The sequence below is a fragment of the Lagopus muta genome, chromosome 5 (genome assembly GCF_023343835.1).
Source record: "Lagopus muta isolate bLagMut1 chromosome 5, bLagMut1 primary, whole genome shotgun sequence".
Classification (NCBI taxonomy): domain Eukaryota; kingdom Metazoa; phylum Chordata; class Aves; order Galliformes; family Phasianidae; genus Lagopus; species Lagopus muta.
In genome coordinates, this window is record NC_064437.1 from 38480875 (window position 1) to 38493539 (window position 12665).

General features: G+C 37.8%; 1 protein-coding gene across 22 annotated transcripts in view; it reads right to left on the minus strand.

Moving 5' to 3' along the window:
• Positions 1-12665, minus strand: part of ANK3 (ankyrin 3) — a 201148-nt gene that overhangs the window by 107016 nt on the left and 81467 nt on the right. For all 22 annotated transcript variants that reach the window (XM_048946937.1, XM_048946932.1, XM_048946931.1 and 19 more), the window contains 4 exons: positions 8849-8947; positions 4499-4696; positions 2591-2689; positions 133-231 (listed from right to left, as the gene is read on the minus strand). In XM_048946937.1, the coding sequence (XP_048802894.1) occupies positions 133-231; positions 2591-2689; positions 4499-4696; positions 8849-8947 (495 nt within the window). The remainder of the gene's footprint in view (positions 1-132; positions 232-2590; positions 2690-4498; positions 4697-8848; positions 8948-12665) is intronic.

Sequence of the window (12665 nt, forward strand, 5' to 3'; positions counted from 1 at the left end):
CTCCAGCAGGAGCCATGACTGCTAAGGAGGCGGGTGACTAACACCAGAATTATGCACTTCCCAACAGTGCTTCTCACGGACACTGTCATGCATTCAGAGCCCCGCTATGCTGAAAAGCAACCTGTTACTCACCACATTGGTAGTGTTGGGTGATGCTCCATGATGCATTAACTGTGATACAATATTTGCATGTCCCATGAAGGCAGCAACATGGATTGGAGTTAGGCCCGACTGAAAGGAAAACCAACGTCAAACATATATTACCACACTTCTTTACAAAATTGCTATGGGGAAAAGCAAATTATTTCAAAATAGGTAAGCCTAAGTGCTTGCATTTCTAAAAAAATATACACATCTTTAAAGAACACATAGATTTCAAAACATAGATGAGCATGACTCATGAGCAAGCAAAAATTCTGCAGGAATTCAGTACAAAGATAAGACTTTCTACAAAATACAGCTAATGCAAAAAAGATGATGCATCCCTTGTCCCCATTAAATCCAGTTGAGATCTTAGTGGAAAAAAAAAGCTCACTGTTCTGTTTAATTTCTTAATTTCTACTGTTTCTTCAGGAGAAATTGAATTCAAAACCACAGCATACAGCAGGAGAGGCACAGACATACAACACACGCTGAAAAGAAATCCCCCTTCCCTCAGCACCTTGCAGCACCATCATTTTGAATATCTTGTGGAAGGGCAGTAATACAAGTTTAAAGAACCAACTGGATTGATGGAAGGTCATCTAGCAGGAAATGACATCAGGGATTATGACTCAAAAGTCAATAATTCTTGGAGTAGAATTACCCTAAAGCCTCTTCACAGCTGCTTCTGCACAACTGTGGCAACAGCCAGCCAGGAGCTGCAAAGGGAAGTTTTGCTATCAAGAGAAGGAGAAACCTTAACTGATCTCTGGATATGCCCTGACTATGCAACTTCCTCACTGATGTACAGAAGTCCTCAAGAAGATAGAGGCAAGGAAAACACACTTTTGTTCCTTTCTGATGCAGGACAGCAAACACAAGCAGGGAGGCAAAATAACTGGTTATTTCTTTTTCCTGATTCACTTAACTTAGTAAATACTTTTAAAATAATAGAGCGTAGGAAATGCAAAGCACTTATGTCATATTTGACCATAAACACTAACTCATATTGCAGAGATTCAAGCCTGCAACTGAAAATGAAACGTGCAAATGAAAGCATGGTATCTACCTGGAAAACAGAATTTGCCATGGAAAAAGATAAAAAGCATTTCCTTCAATAATCTGTTTATTAATCAATGTATTTGGTAACATATGGATGCTAAATATTACAGCTCTGAATTCAGCCTTAAAGCTTGTTACAGTGCTACAGACAGTGGAAGAAGCAGGAAGGCAGGCAGAGCCCCTCACTACAGGACCGTAATGAGTCTCAACAAATGCAGAGCCATGAGATCATGTGCAGTGACAGGAGATTAAGGAAGAGCTCTTGCTTTCAGAAAATTTGTCTGTATAAGCAGTTCAGAGGAGAGTATCAATCTGATGGTTCAGCTGGTTGACTCACATAGTAATGTACTACTGTTATCTTTCTTTTTTTTTTTTTTTTTTTTTTAAATTCTTTGTACTTAAAATGATTAAAAATGAACAGAGAAATGTTTTATTTCCACAGGGACTGATTAATATGGAGGACAGACATGACGCCTTTTTTTGTGAAGGTTCTCTTTGTGCCTCTCACTCCTCTACAAACATGACTTCAAGCTACACTCTGCAAGCTTCATCCACAAATCTTGTGGTTTTAAGAACTAGTCTAGAGTTTTGTGAGCTGCAGCAAGGCCCAGTTCTTTCTCAAGAAAGCCAGGAAGGGAACTGTGTGACTTGCTACTGAATAATTGGAATACAAGCCATAAATCAAATGAAATTCCATTCTGGGGAGATGAGCTGCTCCTATTTGTAACTTTTTTAATCAATGGGATTTTTTTTTATCATTTTCTAACCTGCTTTCTTCCATGATGGTCCCACATTCATATATGTGACCTTTGTTCCTAAGTTAGTAGAGCATACATATACGATAAAGCCAAATTTTCCTCATAGGTTCCTATTAATTTCTAAATTGTGCCAATAACCACACACCGATCATCTCGTGCTGACTGAAATAGTAGTGTATCGATTGCTGTCTAACTGATTTGAGATGACCTGCGATGGTGGCCAAATGACATTTCTGTGTGGAAAGTCAAACCAAGGTCTGTGAATTAAACCACCTTTAGAATTAAGTCTTGAAGGAAGCAGTCTTCACCCTGATCTCCTTAGCAGTGTGAATGTCATCTACACATTTAATTACAGACAGAAATAGACAGAAATGATCATCCTTAAAATTTTACCAGTTATGTGTCACTTGTTATTCCCACTGTCTTCCCAAAGTGAACCAATTCTTTGGGTATTCTGATCCATTAGAGCAGCTGATTATCCAATTTTATGATCTTTTATTATCTAACTGAAAATCATCACTGACTTGAGTGACACATGATCTTCAGAAATACTCAAATATTAATCAATACAGATGCAATGAATTTTTTAGGAAAGAAACACAAACAAAAGTGAAAAGACCACTTCTCACCTCAGTCACAGCTTGGATTGATGCACCATGCTTCAGAAGAAGTTCCATCACTTTTATCCTGTTCTTCTTGCATGCAATGTGCAGAGGTGTGAAACCATTCTGTAAATGAGAAAGAACACATTTTTTTTGGTACTTTGTACATATTAAAAGGCAAACCTGTGTATGGAAGTCACACAAAGCATTCCTCTGTGATAACAAAACTCTTTCCAAGTTTGTTTTGGCTTCACTGAACTGTTTTGTAAAAGAGAGAAAAATCTTCTGAAGAGGAAAGAAAGCGACCTAGCTTATACAGCCACTTTTCTTTATGACATATATTGCCCATTCTAATTAAAAAAAAAAAAAAAAAATCAATTCTCATTCACATAAAACTTTTAAAATGTTCATTTTTTTGTGCTCACTCTTCATCCCTCTTGTTTTATTTGAGACTTGTCAGAACTGCTGATGAAAAAGAATACAAACTTTACAAGCTTTGGCATTTAGATCTTTTTCTAAACTACCTTACTATTATTTCTTCTTTCATTCATTACATGCCACTTTACTACACTTTATCACATTTACAAGTTTTTGTCTCTTCCATTAAATGAACTGCATACATAGCAATGGGAACATTTTAAATAACCATCTTATTTGGTGCAAAGTGATATAGCAGAACAAGTAGAACAGGAAAATAAGCTGTGCAGAGCATCCAAGACCAACATCAACATCATATCATATCAACTATCATAAGCCTTTGTAACGTGAGGTCAGTGCAATTGTCTGTTCCAGTTAAGTGTGAGCAGCTCTCAAATCTGCTCCTTAGTAGTGGACAACATCCAGGGTAAACTCAGATGCGTTTCAGGGAAGGGTAAGCCTCAGTTTCACATACTGCACTATATGGCACCCATCTAGTTAATCATCCTGAGTGGAGATGAGGACAGAATAGAAGGAAATAGAAACCTGTGGCTAGGTGACAAGATTAATAAAGGCCACTGCCAGCAACTCTGAAAAATTAAACTGATGATGCTTTGATTATTATATGATGCTAAAATAAATATTACAGCACCACTATCTTTCCCACTTGCCTGTTATATAGAGCAAAACTTATATATCCTAATAGGTTGACCAAATACATCAAGGACAGATTCATCTGACACAGTAAACAGAGAAGCTGAAATGAGCAAATCTTTGGAGCCTGTGCTGTTCTCAAGATAATCAATCCCACCAGCTCTTGAGGATTTCAGGAGCTCATATAACATTACAGGGATTAACTTCAGAAGTAAAACTTTTTGGAACAGTTTTTGAAGACCCATTAAAAAAAAAAACCAAAACATTTGAAAGACAGTAGGCTGCAAGTATATATTTTTTAAAAAAATAAGGAATTCAGTTTGCATGCAGTTTAATTATACTACCAGGTTTTAGTGCTGAAGTGGTTTTGAAGTAAAAATGCTTGTGGCTCCATTGCTATAATTACACAATACCACAAATATTGCTTAGGCAACTCATTCTTATTTTTTACCATTTCACATCTTTGAGAGCAAATAAAAATTCCCCTAATTTTAAAGGTTGAAAGTGCTTATTTTCTTTATGAACATACAGAAAATGAGAATTCTCTCTGTACTAAAAACTACAGCAGTTACATCTGCAGCTGCTTAATCTATTCAGAATTGCAACAAGCTACCAGAAGGCAAAAGTGCTCCAGTTACACTAAAAATAGATAAATGACTGTTGACCATCCATAAGCAAAAGTCTGCTCTGATTGCATGAAACACATTACTAATACTTTGAACCTCAAGCATCCTCTCTTATGCTGTAGTAATACAACGCAGCCTTGCTGTCAACCATCAGCAGGCAGAAAATAACTCTCAAATAAATCTCACAGCAACTTTGGAAGAATGTTTAGCTGTGAATAGTAACCCGCTGTGTACTCACCAGTGCTTTGGCATTAGGATTAGCTTTCTTGTCCAAGAGAACCTTGGCAACTTTGTAGTGGCCACAGTGGGCGGCAACATGCAGCGCAGTCAAATAGTCATTAGTGACATCATCCACAGGCACGTTGTGCTGAATCAGGAGCTGAACACAGTTTAGATGATCTCCTTGTGTTGCCATGTGCAATGGAGACAAACCATTCTGCAAACAAAAAGACCCAGTGCTGATGGGTTACAGAACGCTCAGAGAATAAAAACTCTAATCTTGTCCTTACAGAGTGCGTTGTGTGAAAGATTTCACATGCCCATACAGAACCCAAAATCAACTGGGCACATTGAATGTAATAGTGAAGGTCTTAGTCTGATAAAAGCCATACGGAATTTGAAGCGTATCTGGTGAGAGTATATAGACAGCTCCACTTTAAAAAGTAGGTGTAACAGCAATGCTATGAAAGCTTAGCTTATTTCAGCTAACATAGCTCAGGTAAGTTGCTAGAGTTAACCAAGCTATGTGAAGAACAGTGCTTAGTGACTTTTAATACCCTAACCAGCACATCTGCTGTTTTAAAAAGCTGCATTAAACTTCTTGTTGTAATGCAGCCTGTAAATGCCAGGCAGGAGCAGAGCATCACTCACTGATCACTATAACCTTCCCTCATCCGTCCCCTAGCGTATCCCTGAATTTGGTTGTACACATACCTTACACATCTGTGGAGACCATTCTTCATTTTTTACAACAGCACAACAAAAATTTTTTACAACAGCAAAAAAAAAAAAAAAAAAAAAATCTGAATGTGACCACCATGATGTGACCTACCAGAAGTTGATAAGGCTCTATTTAATCAGGGAAATGCCTGAAAGATTCATATTTGGGAACTAAATCTCCATTGAGACTTACTGCTTGCACTGCTTATGGCAGCTAATCAACAAGCTGATGACTATTTTACTGTTCCAGAGTAAAAGACATTAAACACAAGAAACAATTCCCAGAATTCCCATTTGTATACTTTGTTACTCAGTCCTTCTGATGCCAAAATTAGATTCAAGTTCAGGAAGTAGCACGTAACACTACGTAATCTATAAGTGACTGACAGTACACTGTTTGCTATCACGTAGAAAATAAAACTCTTGCTCTCAGATGCAGTGCCCTCATGTGACCACAGTTAGCAAAGGCAAAGCTGCAGTGTAAAACTGCGGAGATCTCAGGCTTTCTGAAACACAAGAGCTCTTTCCCCTCCCTTCCCCTGGCAATATCATAACAGTAAGTAACAAACTTTCAAAATAAAAGTGGGAATACACAGTGAAATATTTTTTTTAAAGTGACATGGGAGAAGGTTAGTGAAAATGAACAGGCCAATGCTGTCCTAATTTGAAAGCAGTTTTGCTCAGTGCTGAAAAGCAGAGATTCTTGGGCACTGTTCTATCTTTTGAGTAAGATTATCTCATGGGCATGATTTACGTTGGCTAGGACAAACCTCTTTCCTATTCCCAAAGGTTACTAAAACAATTATATACATGAAAGCTAGATACTAGCATTGCAATTTAAATGTAATTAAATAAGATAATAAGGGAAAAACAAAAATCACATTAATTTCCCACAGTCACCAAGTCCTCCCTGGTGAGGGCTTTTTAGGCGTTAGCAAAAAATCATGGAAGTTTATATGGTGTTCTGTTTTACTGTTAAAAGAAAAAACTCTCCAAGTGAAAAGTGTCATTCATTCTAGAGCCAGTAAACCTCACATAATAATGGACTAAGAAATTGAGTAGATGGGATGAAACTCCCTCATAGGAAAGACTTGTAAGGAGAAGGCTGAAAGTGATGAAGAAGAAAGGAAAAAGCAGAGCTGCTGTACTTCCATTTAGGAAAACAAACTAGATGCTTCATAAAAAAATCTGTTGTGGATGAGAAAATACACTTCATACAAAAGAGCAAGAGACAAGACTGGATGTTAAAGGCATCAATAAAAACAAATGATCGTTGTCTTCTGTTATGACATAAAATATGTGCTTATAATTCTGTTGCAGTTTAAACTTTGAATGTCTTTGTCTTCCCATTTATAAAATAAAAACATTATGTATAACACCTTTATCCTGCATCACATCCATGCTGTGAGATAGTTTGTAAAAGGTGATTTGGTACTCTGAGATGGAGCCACTATATAATAGATACATGTTGCTTTTATGCAGATTATCAAGAAAATATTTAAAGATGAAGTTTAATAGGAATGAAAGAGATCAATGGCCAAATGGTATCTTAAAAAATAAATAAAGAAAAAAAAATTCAGAACAGGACTAGAGAGATTAAATAGAGTGTCAAATGCCTGAGTGGGCAAAGAAGCATATCAGTGATACAGCATAATTTGTAGCTGTGCTGAAGTACTTTAATCAGAGGAATGGTATATCTCACATAGCAAATCAGGGCATACTCAGGGCTACAATTCAGGTTCCTTTTGCTCTTGGAAAACTCAGGATAAATTAGTAGGTCACTACCTGCCCAGAAAATAAATCTGAGGTTATTCCAGTGTGAAAAAGGACCTTTGCTATCCTAATAATCTCTTAATAGAAAAAAGTGATCAAAATGCAGTTTAGTTATTCCCCCTAAATAATTTCATTTGATAGTAGAAAACTTTGAGACGCTCCAATTCTTTCCAAGATGTGTTCTATTTGAAGAGAATGGAATCATGAGTTTTACAAGATGACTGTACCATAGTTTAGTGCCAAATGAATGGCTTCATTAATGTCATTCAGAGGTAGAAACTTCTTAGATCACTTTCTGAAAACAGCAGAATTTACACATCAGAGAACAGTTCAGGAAGCTCTGCACTTTCTTCTGTTCATTTTTAATATGTAATATAGTTTTCCCTTCTCCAGTGAGGAGCTCTCATTTTGCTGCAGGTGTCCAAACAAGCCTCTGCAGTTCAATGTCCAAAGCGCGTCTTCCAGCACTGTGCTATTTCAAACCCACCAATCTATCTTCTCACCTGTCTGATTTCAGCTAATGAACTATGGGCCACACAGTGTGAATCTCCTCAGAGGAAGAACAAATTCAAAGCCCACAGACCCCACATGGCAGGTTAAGCTTCAGGATAACTCCTGGCATGCAAAATCCGTGTGGCAAAGAAACATAGTTCCATAAGAGTAGGTTTTATTTAAGACAGCGAAAACCAAGGAAATGGGCTTTATGCTTCCTCCGCCAATTAACTGAGCTACCAGAGAGCGTGGAAAATTCTGACTGCCTGGAGTACAAGCTCTAGACACAGTGTGGCTGAAACAAGGGGATATGCCCTGGAAAGCAATTTGCTCCTCCTTCTGCTTGAGGAGATTCTAAGTCTGGGTTCCTGGAGCCCAATGGAAACTCAGCATGCAGAAGACGGGTGGATCCTGTCTGTCAGATTAACCATGACAGCACTTGCCAGTGACTCACTGAGCAGAACCAAGCTGGTGTCACAGCCTCTCCAAACAGAAAGCTAAATATAGTCCAGAGAAGGGGGAAAAAAAAAAGAAAAGAAAAAAAAAAAAGAGGGAGGAGGAAAGCAGAATATAGAAGGACACTGAGAAAGAATAGGGCAGGATGACAGAAGAGAGGAGAAATAACAGAAGGAAACATGACATGTTGCTTACAGACTTGAGAGCCAAAAAGTGGAGGAACATATCTTGGGAAAGAACATCAAAAAACTGCACAATTCAGCTGTCAGTCTTTGGATGGTAAAGTCATGGAATGTGCTGTGCTACAAACAAGACTACTGCATCGAGATTTAAAACCAGCAATAGCTGCAGCACAGATCACCAGAAGAAGAGTTCTTGTGCTTTAATGCTAACCCATGAGTCTAGAGCAATTGCACACATTTTAGTGCAGGTGATGTGAAATTCCCATGAAGAACTGTGTGACAAACTGCAGAGAGAAACAAAGTGAAAAAACTGGTAATCACTCCAGTTCCCAATGAAATATAAGCTGTTACCTGCAAAAAGATGTTACTCTATTTATATCCGTTATCTCTTTTCAAGCCTGAGGGTAATTCAGTGCAAGCTGAAAATATACTGTAATCACCATGTATTTATTCCAGGATACAGACATTTTCTAGCTACTGTTATTCTAAGTGTTGGGGTTAATTACCATAAATGCCTTTTCGGTCGGCAGAAAAACCTTTTCTTGTGCATCTTGATTTAACATATTTTAGATATGCAGACGTGTGCTACATATGGCATCCACTTTGGAGAGCTCCCACACAGGTACTTTAAATAGCTATGAAACAGGGAAGTTATTATCAAGCTCTTAAATACAGTATCATGCAGAATTACAGCTTCAAAAAAGTACAAGGACTATCCCTGCAGAAAATAGAACAGTATCAGTTACCTTTGTTTTGGAAAGAATAGGAGCACCACGATCCAGCAGCATTTCTACAACTTGTTCATGGCCGCTTCTTGCTCCACAGTGGAGGGGGGTCAACCCATCCTGGGGGACACAAGCAATATTATCTATTACACTCAGACACAGTAAAGTTTGGTGGGTTTTTTTTGTTTGTTTGTTTTTCTTCCCACTTTAATTAAAAAAAAAACCTGCAATGTCTAAAGAAACTATTTTCTGCTGGGTGCTGATCCTGTGCATCTGAAGAGTTGAACCCATTTATTTAAATGTACAGAGTACGTTTTGGCTCCATTTTCTAAATATGTAAATAGTTGTATCAAATTGGTGCAATGGGCTCTTCTACTTTACAGGCATTAAGGAAGATTGTACATCAGGTACTTCTTGATTGCATGTCTTCAAGAAAACTGGGTCAGTCAGCATGCATCAAAGCGAATGGATATTACTTATATTTAAAAAAAATCTTTCTTATTGAGTTTGATTTTATTACATTGATTTTGACAGGTGTACAGCAGATGAGAAAACCATCTTAACCCTGGGTGGTAAAAGTATGCTGGATTAATTCTTGCTTCTTGTAGCGTAAACCATAACTGTGCAACTTCCAGCTGAATGTCTGATCCAGGGTCACAGCCTGTTCTCAGTACTTCTTTCAAAATAGTTTTCTTAATAATAGTTTTCACCATGTTAGAAATACGTTCCTCAATTAAGACAAAGACGCTTTTTTAACATCAGAATTATTCCAAGTTAATTTGATTGTTCCTTGTCTTGTACCCTGTTTAAAATGTTCAAGTACTCTGTTTTCCATAATGGGTGCTATGATGAAAGACAGCACACATGCCTCGAGTAACTGTGAGTAAAGTCACATGGAGTTTTTCAATACCATATGTCATAATGGTTATTGCAAATAGTAATGCCATGGCTTTGAGAAAAATTAGGAAGAAAAATGTATGTTTTTTGAATTAGTAAAAGCAAATCTTTCACTTGTTACAAGCACGCCAAATTTGCAGAAGATTATTGTTATACAACAACTACATTGAATTTTCACCAAATATGTCAAAGGAGAAGCCCTTATAACTAACATGGAAGCAAGGTAAGCATTTTCTAATTTTTCAAGCGCAGATCATAAAGGAAGGGGCCCCTCTCCAGTGTCTTTCACCACTCTTAAAAATACTTCATATCGCCTAAAGTACATTACAACATTTTTATATAAAGGATTATCTAATTTCTTATCACATATCCTGTGCTTGTCAATTTACACACACTCTGTATGATAGAAGATTCTCCTAAATTACCTTATTCTATGTATTTTCCCCATATATATATAATAATGTTCCGTTATTAGTTTAAGGCTAATGAAGTATAGAAGGCAGCTGGAGGAATGGAGGTACTGATTTTGAGAGTCTTATGCCTTTCTCCTGCTTCTACTTTTTGCTCTCTCCTAAGAAGCTTTTGAAATTCAGCAGCAGAAATTCTTCTGATTTAATTTTTCTGCTGTTCTCATTTAAACCTAATGTGGCTCTAACTGTACACTTTTTATTACTTAAGACATACAATTCTGATGCAGGTAAAGGAAAGATTTTTGGATGAGACTTGAATGCAATTCAGGAGCTATTTATTCATGCAAGACAAACACTCTTCAGCTCACTTCTCAGATTATACCAAGATCATAGGGAATAAGATGCATTTGCTCACCTTCATAAGCTGAATAGAGCATCCTGAATTACACCAGTGCTCCCCAGAGCACAGAGCCACAACAGTGTGGTTGTGCTGGGCCCACAGCTGCTTCCTGCAGCTGACAAGGCTCCAGCAGCACAGGAGGTGGCAGGCAGTCAGTCACGCCTGGCCAATCGTACAGCAGTCCCAACAGCAGATATATCACACGGCATGACACAACACTGCAATGCAATGTAGGTTCTTGTTGGGACACCGTATCTGAAGCTATTCTTATGAGAATGTCAGGGCTCCCACGAGAAAAGGCAAATATGCTTTGAGACAGCTCACTCAGCTGCAAGGGGTTTTTGGTACTCTGAAAATGAACCAACTATTCACCCAGAACAGTAAATTGCTATATGGCCCTAAGAAGAAGTAAAGAAATTCAGTCGATCTGAAACAGGTCACAGAATGATGTACAACACACAACATTTACATATATATTTACAAAAAATCTGAGATTAGAAGACACTACTCTGAAGTCAGCAAGACCACTGATTTTGTCAGGAGATTTTCTAGTTGCTTACTTATGGTTGATACAGACTACACTACACAAAGCATAAAACGCACCGCATGAGTTAAGAAGCTATCTTTCCTTAATATGATAGTCTGCAATGGCTCTGAAAAAAACATTACAAACGATTATGACAATAATCTGCAGATTAAAGACAGTCTAAGTATATACTGACATAACAAATCATATCATTTGTATTATCTATTCCTCCAGAGAGCCCAAGAGCATCTCCAGCAGAAGCCGGGAGGAAAATAGTAGGGATTCTGCTCAGATACAGGCTTCCTTCCCATAAGCACTGCACAAATTACTGCTGTCTCTAGGATTTATCATCCCTATTCCAGCATGGTGAGCTTCTTAGCAGGTGCTTCTGCCCAGCATGGCCTCTACACACCCTAAAATCACACAAACTCTTCTTTTCATCAATGCTACTACAAAGAATCACCAGTGCAGCAGGGTAAGAAATGAGCTTTGCTCTGCTTACACATGCAAAATATGCTGCCAAGTCAGTGCTATTCTTCTCATGATTTTTAATCTTAAAGCAGGAGGCTTTTCTGGAGCAGCTTATGTATGATCTGATGCATCTTAAAAAGAGTATATCCCACGTGTTCTCATACAGATATGAGTGCTAGCCTGTTGTTTAGCTATAAAATCAGTAAAATGAAGATTACAGACTTACTGTTAATCCAAGCTAAATTGTGCTCAGTGCCTGCTTCAGACAAATTCACTTTGGCATATGCAGTATTAGGCAGCCAAAGAAAATCAAGCTAATTTGATCAGCCTAATTACACTATTTTTTAAGTTTTTCTGGAAGATAGAGAAAAAATAATTAGGGCAACATTCAGTAAACATGTTACATCAGGCATTAACAGGTCTTTGCTTGAAAGTTAGTTAAAGACCAGAGCTAAAAAAAGCTGCCAAGGGCAGACAAAATCAGGGCATGGTTAGGGCTTTGCATGGCTAGTTACTGAGGAGCACACTAAAGAATTAAGTGCAAAATCCCAAGTGCCAGCTGCTAGACATTACACACACACACACACACAAAGGACAGCTGGAAGAGAAGCAACTGATTAAAATAAACAGGACAAAGTAAGTGTGAACTAAAGAAAAAAGATGGCTGAGTCACAAAATGAATGCAAGATCATTTTTTGAAATAACCTCATATGCTCATACATTATCTGAACTCTTAACTGCAGTTCAAAGGTGCACAACAATGTTTGTGGTGCTCATCAAATCCTATTCCTAATGAATACAGTGAAACCTTGAGGCCACGGATGTCTTCTACAATAATTTTAACAGGATAAGGACTTAGTCCTTCACGTTAACCTTTGGTGCAGTACCTCAGAACTGCAGTCTCCAGGACCATCTGCCAGCAGAAAACATGAGTGCTCAGAGAAATGACTAAAGAAAACAATTCATTACCCCAACTTAATTTAATGCTCAAGAAAGACTTCATGTGAATTTATCTACAAAATGGGTATGTCTGTGAAAAATAAAAGCCAATTCTACATGGAGAACATTTCCACTACCAATTCCAGAGAATGGACTGTGGGCACATCACAAAATGACAGCTGAATAGCTAAATTT